Here is a 19,678-nt window from a genome sequence, read left to right as displayed (position 1 = left end):
AAGTACATGGGTCCCTGTGCCCATGTGGGAGACCCGGAAGAAGCTCCTGGCTCAGCTCTGGCCTTTGCAGCCATATGGGGAGTGAGCCAGCAGATGGAAGATCTCTCTGTAACTCTTTCAAAATAAATAACTAAAGCTTAAAACAAAAATTTCTTCTCGAGCACAGAAAAGAATCTAAGGGCAGCACAGGAAACTGGAAGCAAGGACTGGTTAGACTGCTGCAGTTGCTTGGTGAGAAATGACTAGCTAAATCAGGAAAGGAAGAAAATGGAAAATACTCTGTGTGGGCATGGAAGGTTGGTAACAGGGTGGGGGGAACCAGGCAAAAGAAGGAACATAGGAAGTCAAGAACGAGGCTTAGGTTTCTGAGGGGCAACTGGACAGAGTCACAGAGCTGCTCAAGGTGCTAATGAAAGCTGAGGGTGGCTGCTCTGGATATGGCAACAATGTGCCCTTGAGCTGTCCCATGGTCTATAGTCAGTGGCACTGTTCTAAATCTCACTTCGGGGCTCAAAAGAAGAAATAAGGACTTGGTAACTCCTCTGCAACAGGTGGGAAGATAAAGGTCATGGAGAGGGAAAGGGGCCCAGAGGAGAAGCCCGAGGAACACCAGTAATGAAGATATGGGTAGGGAAAGGGAAGCCCTCAAAGGAAAGCCAGAGGTAGAAAGAAAGCCCAAAGACGTGAAATCATGGACACCAAAGAGGATTTCTAGGGAAGGTGTTTAACAGTGCCCAAATGAGGGCTCAGATAAGACAGTGCAAGTGGTGTCCACTAGAATCAAGCGTAAGATGACCGTGGGTAAGCTTGGCAAAGGGAGCATCAGAGCAGTGATGGGCTGAAACCAGTGTAGCCAGGCAAGCGGAAGGATAATGGGAGGGAAGGAGCAACAGGCAAATTTTAAGATTAGCTATGGAGGAAAAGGAGATATGGATTTGAGAGAAAGGGGTGTGTGTGCATGTACAGGGAGCAGCGCATTAAGCTACCACCTGTAGCGCCAGCATCCCATACATGCACCAATTCAAGTCTGCTCCACTTCAGATCCAGCTCCCTGCTAATGCACCTGGGAAAGCATCCTTTGGCCCCTGCACCACCCTTGGGTTCCTGCACCCACATGGGAGACCAGGATGAAGTTCCTGGCTCCTGGCCTGGCCCAGCCCTGGTCACTGTGGCCGAGTGAACTAGCAGATGGTAATCTTTCCCTCTCCCTCTCTCTCTTCCTTTCAAAAATAAGTAAGTAAGTAAATAAATCTTTTAGAAAATTTAATCAGTACCAGGGTCAACAGGGACATAAGGAAGTGACTGGGTGCTAAATACAAACTTCCTGGCTACTGTTAAGAACCTCTAGAGTAATGGTGTGTGGTTTTTGCCACATTTCTCGTCAGAGTCATCAGATAAAACTGGCCACACTGTAACAAGCCAGCTGGGACCCACAGCAGTCCATGGGCAGCCATGCTGCATAGGACCCACCAAAGGCATTCGGGAAATGCCTCTGTCCCTCCTCTTCCACGCCAGGACAATTAGCCCTTTACTCTCATGTTGCCATCTTCAGCCTACCAGCATTCCTTTGGGAGCTCCTGCGCACAGCCTGACATTCTCTGGCCTTGGAGCCTGCTCTGCTCCACCCCAACCCCTCCATGACCTCAGGAATTCAACCGCAGAACACCCTAGAGCCTACATAAGAGTCAAAGATGCCACCAGGTTCTTCAAATACTGTCAGTGGTAATAACCTTTTCCAGTTCTAAGAACAAGCACTGCAGAGAAAAATTAAATACCTCAATTACCATATATTAAGCTGAAAATAAAGCAGGGCACTATATTTAGCTATTGCGACAGCTGGCTGTCTCTGTGTGTGTAGGTCTTTGCCTGTGTAGATCTTTAGAAAGATAACTTCTTTCATCTGGAGAAAATTCTAAATTTTGTCCTCCCACTACAGACCTTTTCAACACATAAGTAAATCTGAATCAGTTACCAACGTAGCCACATACAGAAAGTAGTAACTGAGTTATCATGGCAAAAGATTTCTTTTTTTTTTTTTTTTTGGACTTTAAATGAAATAATGTAGCTACTTTCTAAACTGTAAATCAGGAGAAGGATGCCTGAGCCTCTTTGCAGCACACTGAATGAAAGTATTACATACTGGATGACAGTGGCATGCTAGGTGTAAAAAAAGACTAAGATCTGAACTCTACACACTTAGCTTTAAAAACAAACACATTATTACTTTGTTTAGCTCTTTAAAATTGTCTATAACATTCTTACTAGAAAAGTACCAATAGGAGATCAGAAATCTCAACTCTTACAACAGGTAAATAAGATGTATATGACCAAACATCATCTCCTTCACAAGACTGACAGTCTTAAAAGAGCCAATAACAGAAGCATGGCCCCTGGGGTCGGACTATAAAAAGCCTCACACAAGGAACAGGAAACCCAAGATTTGTCTGTCTGCAGTGCTACCATGCTTGTGTTATAACAACAAATCAAGATTTCCCTCCCTATTATAAAATCTAGGGAAAATGCTCAGAGCCTACCTTCTTGAAAAGAAGGCTGATGGAGAAAAAAATCAGATACGTATAGAATTTATTATTCCTCAGGAAAACAAATCTAAACTCTGTTAATCTCAATCACAAGCTTCCCACACAAGAATTCTACTTCTTGTAGTCCCAATTACATCTGTAATTTTACAGTGAGCAATTACTACCAGTTAACAACAATTAAACCACCTTCAAATATTTCCTAAACAAGGTACATACAAGAAGTGTGCGGGAGGGGGTTATTATTAAAAAGAGATTTGAAGATCCCACTTCAGATCTACTTACAGAATCTTCAGGAAGAATCCTTGGACCCTGAATTTTTATAAGCGCCTGGATAGTTTTCTATATTCAAAGTTTAAGAAATACTGTAGCAGGTGCTACTAGTATGATTTTAGTTTTGTAGATACAGAAAACTGAGGCTTTCCATAATTTACCTGAGGTCATAGTTTACTATGGCTACTCGTTCAAAACCACCCTACAAATGTTCAACTCTAGCATGAAGGAAAAGGAAATACAGGTCAAGAGTTGAAACAGAAAACAGAAGTCTTGTTGACCGGTAGTTTCCTAGATTTCAACATAGCCTGTTAACCTGCTTGTGACTCAACTCTTTCGCCTAGGGTAAAACTAAAACAAATTAGGGACTACTATTTTGGATACAAGGACATTGTCTAATTCCTCGGAAAAGAGGCAAGCTCCTCCACCTCCACTGTTATGCAGATGATCCCAAACAGTCAGGAGGCTGTGGATCCAGATGCTGACAGTGATTAAAGCGAATTCCCTAACAGTGTTTAGGGACTGGGCTCCTGCTCTGCTGCAGAGAAGAGAGGGATCCAGATTACCTGTCAGAACATCTAACTTATTTTAAACCACATGAATGATCATCGGACTGATACCATTAAGTCAAGGTCTTTTTACTATAAACTGGCAATCAAAATCAAGCATTTTGTTGTGATACTGCAAGTATATTCAGATTCACAAGATGTGTTCCCACTATGATAAATTTTATCAAGACTGAAGTACATTAAGTTTTACTATCCACATGCCTGTGTTGTCAGAGTCAGACAAAAAATGATTCTGAAACAGCCAATCAATGGAAGAATGCAGAAGAAAAGGTCCTGGGAGCTGATGCATGACTATACCCTATTATATATGGACTTTACACAGAATTTATGGCCCAATATGCACACATTCCATCTCTGTATATTATACAGAGGAATCGTACACACATATACCAAATGTACAAAAATGTTAATAACTTATTTAAAACATCACCTTAAAGATCCAGAAAATGAGCAAATGAGTGCTAAGTAACAGTGCAAAATGAATGATCTAGGACCATATTTAACGTTCACAAAATGTTGAACTAAAAAAGATCCAAAAATGATTACCTTCAATGTCATACCAATCAGTTTTAAAGCATACCTTTTTACAGATACATAACAAATGTAATAAAACTATATAAAGAAATACATAGGAATACCAAACATTAAATACCAAATTTAGGGTGGAGGGGGGAAAGGAAGGGTAACAAAGTTGAAAACACTGGTGTTTCTCATCTCCTACACTTTTGAAGGTTTTATTTCCTAAGAATGATGGCAGGTGCCTATGTTTGATGTTTTAACTAATTGAGTGACAATTATAGTTGGTCCTCCATATTCACGGATCTACATCAGAGGACCCAAATGGTCATGAATCAGAAATAATCTGGAAAAAAAATTAGATCTTCACTTTAAACATGGATAAAACATGGACAGCAATAACTTATTTGCATATTATTTACACTGTAATGGGTTTTATAAATAATCTACAGATAATTGAAAGCACGTAAGAGGACTACTGCATTATTCAAGGAACCTGGGCATGCACAAAGTTTGGTATCCATGGTGCAGTAAATGGGGTGACCCTGGGAAGTGAGGGATAACTATACTTAAATCTGAAAATGCAATGTTCTCCACTGTGCTGGTTAACTTTAAGACCTCAAACATTGCACCATTAGATTGACTCATATGAAACTGTCTGCTGTATGTCAAAAAGACAATTCGATATGGTTCAGGCTATTAACAAGAATTCTCCATATGAAGAATAAGGCACTGGTAATCATTCCTTTTTACCAAAATAATGTACCATCAAGAGCTCTATATTTAATGATAAGATTAAGGGAAGAGAAATGATAATTGACAACGGACAAAGAAACAGATAAACCATCACATACACAGAACAAACTGCATAACTTAGAAACACATATTGTACAAAATGTGGTCAAACACTACTCTGCTATCATTTTTATTTCTTTCAAAGCACTTATGATAGTATTAATAAATCCTTGAAAGATCCTTGTTGGGCAAAGCAAGGATTTACACACAAAAACTGAAGTACAGAGGGGAAACATCTGGTCCAAGGTCAAACAGGCAGTCAGCAATCAAAACACAGCCAAAACCAAAGTCAGGTCTTGTTCCAAAACTAGCCACCACAAATGTAGTAGAAGGTCAACAAATAAGTTACTTTTGTTTAGTTTTAATCAAAGTTTCTAAAAGGAAGAATTCAGGACAATAACTAGTTGAGCTCTGCCTCAATATAAAAAGTTCTAAATTAGAATATTTTGTAATATAAAACTCATTATCCATAAAAATATTTTGGATAGTGACTCAATTACTAGATTTTCATAAAATCAAAGCATGTCTAATTTAACTAGAAAACTGTAACTCTTCTTACTTTTATCAAAGTAAGAAAATATATACTACATAACAGCCTCTCTCTCAATCCACTCCCTTTCTTCTCATAAATGTAAACTTCAGTACTTTTCTTAAAATATTTAAACCAGAAAGAATGGGGCAGGCATTTGGCCTAGCAGTTAAGATGTCTGCACCCCAGCTTCTGGCTAATGCAGAGCCTGGGAGGCAGCAGGGATGGCTCAAGTGACTAGATTCCTGCCACCCACATGGGAGACCTGGAACAGTTCACAACTCCCGACTCCAGCCCAGACCTAGTCCCAGCCATTGTAGGCATTTGAGGAGTGAACAGCAGATGGGGGTACTTTATTTATTTTTCTGCTTCTCAAATAAATAAAAATTTAAAAGTAAACAAAGTAGACAGAATGCTGAGTTTTGTGGAAGATACTGAAGAAGATCTTGGGGCACTGTGAAAGGTTTTCAAAAATAATAGTGCTGGCATCCCATATGGGTGCCAGTTCAAGTCTCGGCTGCTCCACTTCCTACCCAGTTCTCTGCTATGGCCTGGGAAAGCAGTGGAAGGTGATCTGAGTCCTTGAGCCCCTGCACCCATGTGGGAGACCCGGAATAAGCTCCTGGCACAGCTACAGCCGTTGCAGCCAGTTGGAGAGTGGACCAGCAGATGGAACACCTCTCTCACTCTCCTTCTCTCTCTTTACCCCCCTCCCTCCCTCCCTCTCTCTCCTCCTCCTGCCTCTCCTTCTCTAACTCTTTCAAATAAATAAATAAATCTTTAAAATAATAATAATAGTAGTGGGTATTTTAAGGCAGAATTATCACTGCTAACAATCACAGAGCCGAGATACATAAAGCAAGATAGAGAAAGGGTTTTTTTTTTTTTTTTCCTGAGATAGCAGTCAGAAACTGAAACAAAAGGGTTAGAAAAGATAAATGATACTACTCAAGAGAACTGACAGGAACACTCCACACCAAGAAGCAGAAGAAACAGCTGCAGCGCTGCACAGAAACAGCCCCACCGGGGTTGTCTCAACAGTTCCCTACCCAAGCTGCAAAGCTGCTTATCCAGAATTAAGTGAGGGAAAGAGCTGCCCAAAAAATATGTGAGTATCTGAGTATTTTTTGCACGCTGGGCATTTTTAACCCAAGAAATCTTACTACTGAAATCTACAGATGCCTACAATTATCGTCGCATTTTTGCTTCCTTCTGATTAGATGGAAGACATGCTACCCAACTCTTTTCAGTTATAAATGGCAGCTTGGATAGTCACAATCATTCGCTGCCAGATGTCTCCGGCATGCCCTGCTCTCATCAGCAGGGTCCTCTACAAGGAAAACAGCTGCCAGGATACATGCACATCACATCATCAGAGAAGGGGGTGGGGGAGACCAACCTGCCTCTGCATTCAGCTCTTCTAGAAGCCCGCTGGTCCTCCAGGTAGCTCCTGTGTCCTGGCCGCCTACAGAATTAGTGTGCTCTTGAACTACTGCAGCCGCCAATAAATTGTCCACATTTACCACTTCTGGGTCAGAGCTGGTGTCAGATATATCATAATGAGCTACAACTGGAGGTCCATCTAGGGAGGAAAGAAAATGTACACTGGTATCTAACTTGTGGGGTGAAAAAATAGTTCTGAAACGAAAAAAGCCCTCTAAATGCCAACTGCCCTTTACCGTAGCATCCTTTCTGATCAGAAAAGCTATACATTTAATATTTTTACATAATGTGTGAAAGTGGAAAAGATAACCCAAGCTTACAGAGATGAGGGACACATTTTGGGAGGAAAGTAGTGTGATGAAGAACAGAAGACAAGACTATACTGAACAGTGTTTCAATGAATTCCCATCACACTCCTAAGGAACAACAGAGTTTAGAAAAAGGGGATGATGACTCCTCAAAGTGAAACTGGCAAAAACTGATGCAAACATCAAGACTCAATTTATATTTGTTAAGGGAATGAATCTAGTTCTTTCTCTTGGTAGCTAATACTGAAAGTCCCTAACAAATTCAGAGAAGAAAATGACACATCTGTGTATTTTCCTACTTACTCCAAAAAAAAAAAAAAAAAAAAAAAAAAAAAGCTAGCACTGGCGCTCTACTAGACTAACATCTATTGGCAGTAAAGCCCTTTTATAATAACAGAGATGTTATGTGTTTTTATTCTGCTAAAAAAATAAGACTCACAAAATCCATTTTCAGGATTTTGCTTTAGAGGTCTTGTGAGGGATATTTATATTTTCTTTTCGCTGAGAAAGACAACCAGCTCACACTCCAAGGAAATGATATGCAATCTTACAAGTGATTTTAGAGGAAGCTACTAAAGTTCCTGCTGGAAAAACAAGAGATCCCAAATCATACTAACTAGCTGAAAATGACAGCTGAGTCCCAAACTAATTACACTGCAGCAATTCATGCTGAAGTAACTCAATATTCATGCTTGTAGAGTAGATACATGCTTTAAAATGCTAAATGCTAACTTTTTCTAACGTTAACAGCAAAAAGCAAAAATAAAGTTTGCATAAGTAAGAAATCCCTCTACTATCCCCATTTTAGAACAAAGCAGAAATAAAGAAATGCTGTTTCTCTCTCAAGAACTATTTATGAAGTGCAAGCAAACCATTTACTTCCATAAAATTTTTTATATCATTCAATAAATGAATAAATACACCTATTTTATGAAACTCTTGACTACGGTGGAATACATATGCCAATGAATCATAAAACTATACTACAATGAGGGAGTACTGTAATAATACAAACATCCATTGTGTAAACTGTCACTGAACAAAAACATGGAACACACTTGGGATATTAATCCCTTAAAATTAAGTTCCCAAACCATAGGTTTACATAGCAACATTTAAAAAAAAAAATGACCAAACATAAAAGCAAATAAGTGCCACTGTATAAAAAACAGACATGTCACAATATGAAATTCTGACGATCATGACAATTTTAGCTTACTCAAAAAATAATTTCCAATTCCTTTAAAAGGGTGAGTCAAATATTCAACGGTGTGGCCTTAGTATCAGCTGGTAACGAATTTTAGTTCAAACAGCAAAATATTGGTTATATTTGGGGTTTTTCTTTTCTGAAGAGAAAAGAAAGCTGCAGTCTATGGAGTTCTCGTCAGAGTTCAAAATGATTATTATGGAACCAAGATACTGTGTGATGTCCAAATACTAGGGTGCAGAAGATATGAGGGCCAAGTACAATATTGACTATTTGACCACATGTTCTATTTTTTTAAAAAAAGCTTTTTCAGATGTTTGCAGTACATTATTTTGGCAACTGATTTTAAAATTTGTATCATTAAAGCTGTTCAAAGCTTCCTGCTCTCACATCACCCCCACCCCAAATTAAGGCAACAGGTCAACAGTCAAGTCAAAATTGTACCACTCCTACATGTATAATCATGCAAAAAGTATAGGTGTGTATATATATGTATATATATACATGCAGAGCGACATCACCTACCCATAGAAATAACTTGTCTGAAAGTCTTCATCAGTAGGAAATACAAGCACAAACTTGTTATCTGGCTTCATTCTTGTATCTTCCATATTTCCAAACAGCACACCTTATAACTTAGCTTAAATTTAGTATTCATCATAAACAAAGAGTACAATTTTCATATTTTAATTATACTTAACAGTTAAAATAAATTATGATCACTGTTACTTTTAATTTCCAATATACTCAAATGATGACAAGTCAATACTATACAAATTTCAGTAAGGTAATGGAAAGGTTGCCTTTCTAATATCCCTAACTACAGTCAAGGAACTCGCACTCCAAGACCATCTTACACCTATAATTAGCAAACCAAGGTTAAAGAAGATGTTTAAAGCAGTCTAATATTCACTACATGAATATTAGCTAAGTGATGGTGAAAATTTGTGATATTTTAAAAATATGATTCCTGATGCCCAAAATTAGGAATAGGTAAGGAACTACAGTAACTTCTGCTGCTTTTTAAAAGAAATAAAGAGAAAAAAATGGAGACTGCTGAAAATGGGCTAGAAAATTCAACCAGGAGTAGTTATCTGATAATGCCCATCATTACAGAATAGGAAAACACAGGGAATCTTCCCTTCTCCTCACTTACTGTTCCTCTATGCTGCTAAAACAAACAGAGTTTTGATTTCAATAAATCAAAATAGTCACTTCAAATAGTTGTTCATGGAAACATTTCCAATCTGAGATTTAGTCATTAGCATAAGCACATTCCATGCTTACAATACTAAAGGTATCTTATCACATGCTCCCATCTGCCTATTCTGGTGTCTGTTAAAACCTTAAAGCTCTAAGTATATAATAATGAATTTACTAGTTTTTCTACAATCAGTAAAAGTACATCTCTATAAAGGTAAACGAAACAGTGAATACTCAATTTTTGGTTAATACAGGTGCTATCTCTCCAATTGATTAAAATCTTGATATTTTTGCTGTTACAATTACAAGGCAAGAAAAGAGAGTGAAGCAATCCACCAGTTAGTTTTCCTTTAAGAACATGAACTCATCCATTGTATGCTGTAAGTAGGTGTGTGCCCTCTCATTAATCTCCTATACAAATAGATTCTAACTTTTCAAACACCAAAATACAGATGTATAAGGTACTTCAAAAGGTTTGTGAACAATTGTTTATTTTGGTGCAAAAAAATTTGAAATCCAAGCATACTTTTCATGACATGCATTTCCTGTAAGTTTTTGAAGACCCCACATTATCTGTGTCATCATCACACATTCCAGACACAGTGAAGACACCTTTTTATGATCTTAAGCCTTTGGCAATATTGCCATCAAGTGTTTAATTCTATGAATGCTTCCTTTCCAAATATGTTCTAAGTCTCAGAAAAAAATCTGAACCACAAAAACAAAGAAAAACAAAACCTAACTTTTCCTTTACTGTGTTTATCCATGATTAACTCCTCTTCTCAAATCTGACAACCAGAAGCACAGAATTTTTAAATTCTGCATACTTTACCATTCATATTTCACAGCTGAGAAATTTCAGTTCTAATTACGTGGAATAAGAATAATCTACAGTTGATCTCATTGTTGAGGGAAAAAGGAATATACAGAGGGGATTGGGAGAAGCGCAGGAAGTAAAGATTTTTGGCAGCAGACACACAGGTGAAAGCCCTGCCCGCTCCCTCTTAACTACCAAGCTCGAACAAATTTATTTCACTCCTGGGTTTCTTCACAGGGCTATGGTGAAGGTTAAAGAAGATGTAACACAGAACACAGCAGTTTAAGTGCTGGTCCTCTGCGTCACCTTCCGATTATAATTAGCACTTGCCTGCTTCTTGCCCTTGCATGTACACTTTGTTGGACACAGCCTGCATGCAAGAAGCTTTGAGGAAACATCACTGCCGGGGTTGGTCTTATATTGTCATAGATGAACCCAACCTGTTAAGCAAATGTTTTGTGAAATTAATAGTTAAATGAAATCATTCAGATCTGGCTTTTATATTTTTCTTGGAAGTGAAATGTTAGCTTGTATGTATTCAGATAAAAATGCTTCAAAGCCTAATAGAAATCATTTCTGGATCAGTCCGTATTTAGCATCATACTTGCCAATAGAGTACTTCCACTGACACAAATGTTGTCAAGTCTCTTTATGAAGTCAGAACCAACGAAACAGGAATTCATTTTGTATTCCAGAGAAACCTGAAAACACCACTTCTCCTTCCCTCTATATTGAAAAGTGTTAGGCCCAAAGAAAGGTAGGTAATGGACTATTTAAGGATTGACCCTTTGACCCCCTGTATAAGGCCACCGTAATGTCTGACAAAGCCCAGAGGAAATGCCTTCTTTCCTACCTGCCATACTTGGTTTCTCCAACCTTCTCGCTAGGAAGAAAAATTTTATGTTGTTGCTGCCAAAGGGCCCCTAGATCCAACAGCATTTCTACCTAACATCAAGACAAAGCTTTGGCTGGCACCGCGGCTCAATAGGCTAATCCTCTGCCTGAGGCGCCGGCACCCCAGGTTCTAGTCCCGGTCGGGGCGCCGGATTCTGTCCCGGTTGTCCCTCTTCCAGGCCAGCTCTCTACTGTGGCCTGGGAGTGCAGTGGAGGTGGCCCAAGTCTTTGGGCCCTGCACCCGCATGGGAGACCAGGAGAAGCACCTGGCTCCTGGCTTCAGATCAGCGCGATGCACTGGCCGTGGGGGCCATTGGAGAGTGAACCAATGGCAAAAGGAAGACCTTTCTCTGTCTCTCTCTCTCACTGTCCACTCTGCCTGTCAAAAAAAAAAAAAAAAAAAAAAGACAAAGCTTCAATTCAGAGAGACTCAAAAAATGTTCATCTGAAAGAAGGGTTCTTAGAAATTACCACGCTAGTTAGTATCCTTCGATAGCTCAGCTGGTAGAAATTACCACACCAAGGGACCTAACCGGGCACGCATGCGTGGTGGCCAGGTAAAGGAATGAGGTAGGTATGAGGGATCAGGGAGGAAGCACACTTCCAGAGTGGCTGACAGGACTCTGCATCTCAGCAGAGCCTCTCATCACAGACCAGAATATTGACCAAGATGAAAATTTACATGCACAAGTGACAAAAAAAACCTTAAAGAGAATGCCTGAATTATATTTAACTATAAAAAATGAATATACAGAGAACAATTTGAAAAGCCATTTTCAAAACATCTCCTAGAAAATTACATCAACAAAAGACTCTATATAGAAAAACAGCCTTGAAAACTGAAAGCTATATGTGTATAGTTTCTTCAGAATATCATAAAGCTGTTTTAGTAAAGACAAAAATGTATGTATTTAATTGAAATTAAATACAGCAAAATGTACTGAAATTCTGGAGTCAACCCATTTTTAAAAAATAAAATTGAATCAATGTCCATTTGATACTTTTTCTACAGTACTCATTTCAATTACTACAGATTTAAACTTTACAACGTTTCCAACATGGAAATACAATTCTAATGATTATTTGTCCTTATATCCATATACTATGTCCATATATTATAGGAAATGTCCATCCAGCAAAGCTCTCTGATACTGACATTTGCCATTTTGAAATGATCAAAAAGTTAAAAAGTTTGAGATTATCAGAAGAATTGAAAAGTTGGTTAAAAGAGAAACACAACTTAATGCTCCACCACTAACTAAAGGCTTAGAATCAAGCAAAATCATTCAAAAGATAAGTCAGGTAGTTTATTTGGGAACCTACAAATACACAAGCAGGATACTTAAATCACCTTACAATTTATCTTTCTATTTCAGAGACAAATCCATGACCTACTGCCACCACCTACACCTGGGAAGAGCACAAACATTTAGGTAAATATTAACCACATCCTCAAATCTACTTACTTTGCTAAAGATTTATACATTCTAGATTTTTGATGACTTCCTGAAATAGTAATATGCTAAATAGTAATTTTATAAAAATTCCTCAATTTTTAACAGGATGATATAGTAGGACATACCATTTTAAAAGGGAAAGAACCTTGCCCTTTTGTGCTTAGTGGTTTATTTTCTTTTTCAACATACCAATTTTAAAAACCTGGAAACTATCCCAAAAGTATGTAAAATCAATTTTTAGTTATACTATGTGTAAACTAATACCAGCTATTTTGTTTAAAGCAAAGCAGGTTTCTTGACTGAGGACCTAACGTGAACTGACAGGGAATCAATCACTAACACACCAACACTGCCCTCAACAGAGTCACAGGAAACATTTCTTTTTCAAAATGTTTATTTATCTAGGTTACATTTCAAATGTACAGTTAGGGAAAAGATATAAAGAAAATGCAATGAAAGGAAAACAGTAAGTTGATAACATTCTTCCCAAATCTTAAAAGTTATAATAAAAATAAGCAAGCCTTCATTATCAAAAAATACACTTCATAAATTATTCCTTCATTTTCTATGCCACCTATGTTTTGTTGTGTTATTTTACTACAATATGAAAATATCGACTCAGGACTAGTAAACTATCAGGTTGGTTCCAACTCCAACTAACTTTCCTAAACTTTGGACAACATAAAAACAGAAATCCATGAAAAAAATTTTAACTATAGAAACTCAGAAGTTATTCATGTTATTCACAATTCACACAACTTCTAGACAAATTAAAATGACATGTTTTATCATACAATGATTGAGGGCATATACACCATTTTTGGAGAGGCTATTAATAGCTTTTCTTTGAAAATATTGTTTTACAGAATAAATTTAATAATTAAATTTCAGTATAAATTTGATGAATTTGCTGGAATTGTTTTATACTGCATTTTCTGACATGGGGCATTCTGAAAAATCTTCACTGTGCCCTCAATGTACTATTTAAATAATAAAAAAGAAAAGGAGGGAAATAAATAAGAGCTAAATAAAATATAATGTGTCAACTACTTTGCAAGGTTATCTTTTTGTAAGGACACTTACCTATATAATTTGCTATTCTAAACAAATTTATGATGATAGCATTAAACCTATCTGCCATCTTGCTGTAAATTTTATGTAACTATATCTTTAAGCAAAGCTAGCTGAATATCAAAACTAAAATTATCAGTAATATCAACTTAGGGTATTTTATTTGCCCAATGAAAGGACTAGTTACATAATTTCTTCCTTAAAGATGAATTTTTAGGTAATACATTTTATATAAACCAAGAGATACCTGTACCAAAAGGCATGCCTTTGTTATATCTATGTAATAGTAAGGAATAAGAGCAGTAAGTGAAATAAATTGATTCTTGTATATTCTTTTAATCCAGTTTGCAAGTGAATGGTCATTTTTCTATTCAATTATTGTTTATAGCTGTTGTCTATATTCCCACTAACCCACGGTCTTTTTGCTTTTTAAGTATGTCATTGCAAAAATTAAAAGAAAAATAAGGAAAGGAGGAGGGAGAGCGGGAATGAGGGAGGCTAGTAGGGTGGGAAATATCACTATATAAACTATATAGATAAAATATGTGAAATTTGTTCCCTTTAAAAAAACAGAGTCCAAATTTTTTTTAAAAGCCAGGCTACCAAAACTAGGTTTATCTGTAGGCAATCTTTTTTCTTACATACCTTTAGAAACAATGAATGTTTATTATACGGGTGTTAATGACCTGAATCCATTAGAATCTCTGTAGACTACAGCAGTTATCTGCCTCTAGCAACTTGCCAAATATAATATTAATGAAATTCAGAATTATTTCAGAATTCTTAAGATGGGTGTGCATGTGCATTCCCATACACACATATACACATTGCTAAGAATGGATTCATTGAATTGGTAACAAAAACAGGTAAGTTTTACTCTTGGTACACCAATAACAGAATCCTTTATTTTACTTCTAAATTTTAAAAAATTTTACACCAAATATTAAACCTAATATTTTAATTTTACCATGTTGTCTCTAAATGAAATTTTGTGTTTTTAGTTATAGTCAATTTTAATAATGCACATATTTAATAATAATTAAAAGCTACTGTTTAATAAGTGGCTCAAATGACCACATCATTCTAATCTGCTGCTTAAATTCCCTTAAGATGATTAAGGGTGTAACGTCTTAGAACACTGAACTAGTACAAGCTAGACAGAAAGAAGACTGTAAACAGATTATCAAAAGGCACATTTACCTTTGGTGGGGGATAATTTTCTCAAATTGGCATGAATTAGAGAGAAATACTACTAGGAAATATCAACATAACAGCCAGTAACAGAGTTACAATAATTGGTTTCCTAACACCCCCCTCCCTGTTCTTTTACAATGCTTGGTAATTTTTTAAATGGAATGACTATTTTTCTAAGTCTACAGCTTAGTCTTAATTCTCTAGCCCATGAAAACAAGCTGTGAGTAATATTAAACACCTGCTAGATTGGACAAAGGGAAATGCCATATACACATATTAAAAATCAAGTAATCCAGATATGGGATTTTATTCTTAGATAAAAGCATTTCAACCATGTTTGGATTAGTGCTGTAAATTAGAAGATTTTTTTTTTTAGCATTAACCTTTTATAGACTACATATAAATCCAAACACCAAACAAGACACAGTCCTTATCCTTGTTAAAATTCCAAGAAAATTAAGGGAATTCAAGGAAAATGAAGGGAGGACCACTAGGCACTTACACAGTAACTACATAGCAATGCCACCAGGTGCAGGTGTTTAGGTTAGTGGGTAAGAGGCCTGCATTCTAGTGGGTTGAGCTGCAGTTTGTGGCGCCAGTTCAAGTTCTAACTGTTCTACTTCTGATCCAGCTCCCTGCTAATGTGCCTTAGAAAAGCTGTAGCACACGGCCCAAGTACGTGGGCCCCTGCCACTCACATGGAAGACCCAGATGGAGTTCCTGGCTCCTGGATTTGGCCTAGTCTAGCACCATCACAGCCATTTGGGGAGTGAATAGAGGGGTGGAAGATCTCTCCCTGTCACTCTTTCAAATGAATACATTTACATAAATAAATCCACCTGCAGTGTCAGCACAGGAGACCTGCAGGAGGCCCCTGGCTCCCACTTTGGACCAGCCCAGCACTGGCCGTTGTGGCCATTTGGGGAGTGAACTAGCAGATGGAAGATCTCTACTTTGCCTCTCGAATGAATAAATAAATCTTTAAAAGAAAAATTTAAACTGCTAACACATAATTCAAAAGTAATTCCTACTTACCATTATTTGTACTTGTAATCTTAGGAATACTGACACTGGCTCAGTGGAAAAGAACAATAACCCACAACAGTAGTTGAGTAAAAATAAATTATGGACACTACTTCAAATACTCAATACTACTTTAAATGTCCGTAATACAAAAAAAAAAAAAAATCATTTTAAAAGAGGAATTTTTAAATTGTGCAACCTGGAAAAAGTGTTGTCATTCTGAAGCAAAAGTAACTATTTTAAAAAACAGGAGCTGGCGCCATAGCTCACTTGGTTAATCCTCTGCCTGCAGCGCCGGCATCCCATATGGGCACCGGGTTCTAGTCCCGGTTGCTCCTCTTCCAGTCCAGCACTCTGCTGTGGCCCGGGAGGACAGTGGAGGATGCCCCAAGTGCTTGGGTTCCTGCACCTGCATGGGGAAACCAGGAAGAAGCACCTGGCTCCTGGCTTCGGATCTGCACAGCACCGGCCGTAGCGGCCATTTGGGGAGTGAACCAACGGAAGGAAGAACTTTCTCTCTGTCTCTCTTTCTCACGGTCTATAACTCTACCTGTCAAATCAAAACAAAAACAAACAAACACACACACACACACACATACACACAGTACTCCATGGAGGCTGGCCCTGTGGCATAGCAGGCAAAGCCACAGTCTGCGGTGTCTGCATCCCATGTGGGTTCTGGTTCAAGTCCCAATTGCTCCACTTCCGACCCAGCTCTCTGCTATGGCCTGGGAAAGCAGTACAAAATGGCCCAAGTCCTTGGGCCCCTGCACCCACGTGGGAGACCTGGAAGGGGCTCCAGACTCCTGGCTTTGGATCGGCCTAGCTCCAGCTGTTGTGGCCATTTGGGGAGTGAACCAGCAAATGGAAGAACCCTCTTGTCTCTGTGCCTCTGCCTGTCTCTAACTCTGCCTATCAAATAAATAAATAAATCTTTAAAAAAAAAAAAAAAAAGGTGCTCCTTAAGAAAACAACCCATTATCTTCAAACTAGGAGACACTGAAAATCAGGATGGAAATTTATGTATTTTTTTCCTATTACAAAATACTATTCTTATACTCTTCCAAAACACAGACTGTAAAACTGTATTTCAGGAGACGTCTACAATTTTTTAGCATACGTTCTGTGAATTAAATCAGGGTATTACGATGCTCCTTCTCTCTCCACCAAAATTTCTCCTTCCACATATTTAATCGAAATTGTGTAGAAAGGCTTTTCAAAATTATTAGCATTTGTTTTAAACATTCAAAATGTTACTCTTATCTTGAATTTTAATTATTAAAATCTGTAATTCCATTCAACTGAAATTTTTTTCTTTAGGGCAAAACAAAAAGTTCGCAGAGCTCTTGTTATCCAGTATTAAGAATTAGAATATATCCAGTCAATATAGTATTAGCAATAACTTGCTAGTTATTGTCATTCTTAAAAGATGAATTGATCTTTTCTATCATAAAAATGAAAAGTACTTCAGGACATGCTTAATATATATTATGAAACAAAAAAGAAGCCTGTGAGTACTTGAGGAATTTTATACATGCATTAAAATGTAGATTAAGATGCTGAAATTAATACTTCTGTCTAAAAGTCCATGGCCAATAAAAATCTGTAATCCCAGGAATAAGGTAAAGACAGAATAAATTTTCCTGAAAATATCTCAACTTCAAGTAAAGATTATAAGTCAAATTCAATTAGTCATCTAAAACCAACATGCTCTTACCACTGATATAAAACTTACATTAAAAAAAGTTAGCTGAAGTGGTTTATGAGTGTCAAACTATCATTTAAGAGAAAAATTCATCAGTTATATTAAACTGCTATATACTTTATGGTGAAAAAGCAAACTAACACGTTATTTACTGCAAGCTGCCTCATGTTCAAACCTTCTACTGGTCAAACACTAACTTCAGCAAATCAGTCATTACACAACAGAGGAAGGTGGCATACTAATTTTTCATCAATATATATTTGTGCATTTATATTCTTAACACAGTAACTGAATATATTCACAAGTCTTCCCCAAAGTTCACTCCCAATTCTCATACATCAAGTTCTGAAAGGGGAAAGAAAGAAAAATCAATTATCTTTCCATTCAAAACTAGAAAAGGAAAAACATGGCTTAGTCTATTACTATTAGTAACAAATATTTTAACATAGTACCAAATCTTTTTTAAAAAGGGGGAAAAAAAAAAAAAACGGGCTGGCATTGCAGGGTGGCAGGTAAAGCACCATACAGGTGCTGATTCGTGTCCCAGCTGTTCCACTTCTTATTCAGCTCCCTGTTAATGGCCTGGAAAAGGCAGCACAAGAAAGCCCAAGTAGTTGGGGCCCTTCCACCCACATGGGAGACCTGGATGAAGCTCCTGGCACCTGGCTTTGGCCTGACCCAGTCCTAGAAGTTGGGCCATCCGGGGAGTGAACCAGTGGATGGAAGATCTCTTTCTCTTTCTCTTTCTCTCTCTCTCTCTCCCCCTCCCACCCTCCCTCCAACTCTGACTTTCAAATAAATAAATAAATCCCTAAAAAAAAAAAAGCAGTGATAATTTTTATGAGTAAAATTACTGACAAATATGAAGATAAATCAACAGTCTCCAAATATACTATCTATCCTTCCCCTTATTAAACACAGAATTAGGTATTTTCCAAAGCTGCAGCTTCATTAAATAGTAAAATTAACCCTCCTCAATGTGAAGGAAAAAACTCAGTTCCTCAAAAATAAAGCCAGTAGAAAGCAAAATATTTTTAAAACCGTTAACAAACTTATATATCTCTATTAAAGATTTTCATTCTACCACAAATCCTGAAAAGATAAAACACCAGTATTTCCCAGCTCTAGACCACATATTAAAAAACACCCATTATTTTGCAACACTTTTCAATCCTGTTATTTTATCCCTTCGACACACTTCATGGACCCTTTAACATAACTAAGTTTTTAGCTCAGGAACTGAAAACAAAATTAAACTGGTAATACAAAACCTGTATTGAAAACGAAACTAAACTAGTAACAGCTAGTAAACTTGGTCTCTTGCAATTTAAAAACTCATTCAGTACATGATCTTAATAGACTGTTTCATCTCTTCCCTCTACAGATACCCATTGTATGAGGGCTATCAGAAAACTGTAGTGCATAATGTTTGCCAGGTTTTTGCCTCAGGCATTGAGCTTTCAGTTAAAGCTCAAAATAAAAGTCCATCTGTGTAGCAATGAAAAAATACAATAGTTCCCCCTCATCCATGGTATTACCTTCCTCAGTTTCATTTATCCATAGTCAACCACAGACCAAAATACTGAGTGGAAGATTCCAGAAATAATTTGTAAGCTTTACATTTTGTACCACTCTGAGTAGTGTGTCCCACCCTCTGGCTCCATCCCCTTGGGATACCAGTCGTCCCTTTGTCCAGTAATATCCATGCTCTCTATGCTACCTGCCCATTAGTCACTCAGTGGCTGTCTCAGTTACCAGATTGACTGTCACAGTATCACAGCACTTATGCTCAATAACCCTTATGTAGTTACATCATTCACCATAAGTAATCTCATATAGTAACATCTCACATAATCACAGGAAGAGTGAACTCAATATGGTAAGGTATTTTCAGTCACAATGTTCATAAAAGCTTTTATTATAGTATACTACTCCAGTTGTTCTATTTTATTATTAATAATCTCTTACTGTATATAATTTATAAATTAAAGTTCATCATTGGTATGTCCATTTTCGGGGCAGTTTATATGGAGTTTAGTGTTACCCTTGGATTCATTCATTGAGGGTCCTGGCATGTATCACATCCCTCACACATAAGGGAGGATTACTGTGCTATTTTTCTCGTGCTTGAAACCAT

At 37.5% G+C, this 19,678-nt stretch overlaps 1 protein-coding gene across 4 annotated transcripts in view; it reads right to left on the bottom strand.

Annotated features, from left to right (window-relative positions):
- The window catches only part of ARK2N (arkadia (RNF111) N-terminal like PKA signaling regulator 2N), a 93,616-nt gene that overhangs the window by 17,335 nt on the left and 56,603 nt on the right, over positions 1-19,678 (bottom strand). For 3 of the 4 annotated variants that reach the window (XM_062201610.1, XM_062201609.1, XM_062201611.1), the window contains exon 3: positions 6,619-6,801. The exons of the other annotated variant lie outside the window; for it this stretch is intronic. In XM_062201610.1, coding sequence (XP_062057594.1) covers positions 6,619-6,801 — 183 coding nt within the window. The remainder of the gene's footprint in view (positions 1-6,618; positions 6,802-19,678) is intronic. 4 annotated transcript variants of the gene reach the window in all.

This window comes from Lepus europaeus, chromosome 9 (assembly GCF_033115175.1).
Source record: "Lepus europaeus isolate LE1 chromosome 9, mLepTim1.pri, whole genome shotgun sequence".
Taxonomy (NCBI): domain Eukaryota; kingdom Metazoa; phylum Chordata; class Mammalia; order Lagomorpha; family Leporidae; genus Lepus; species Lepus europaeus.
This window is presented reverse-complemented; position numbering and strand designations above follow the sequence as displayed.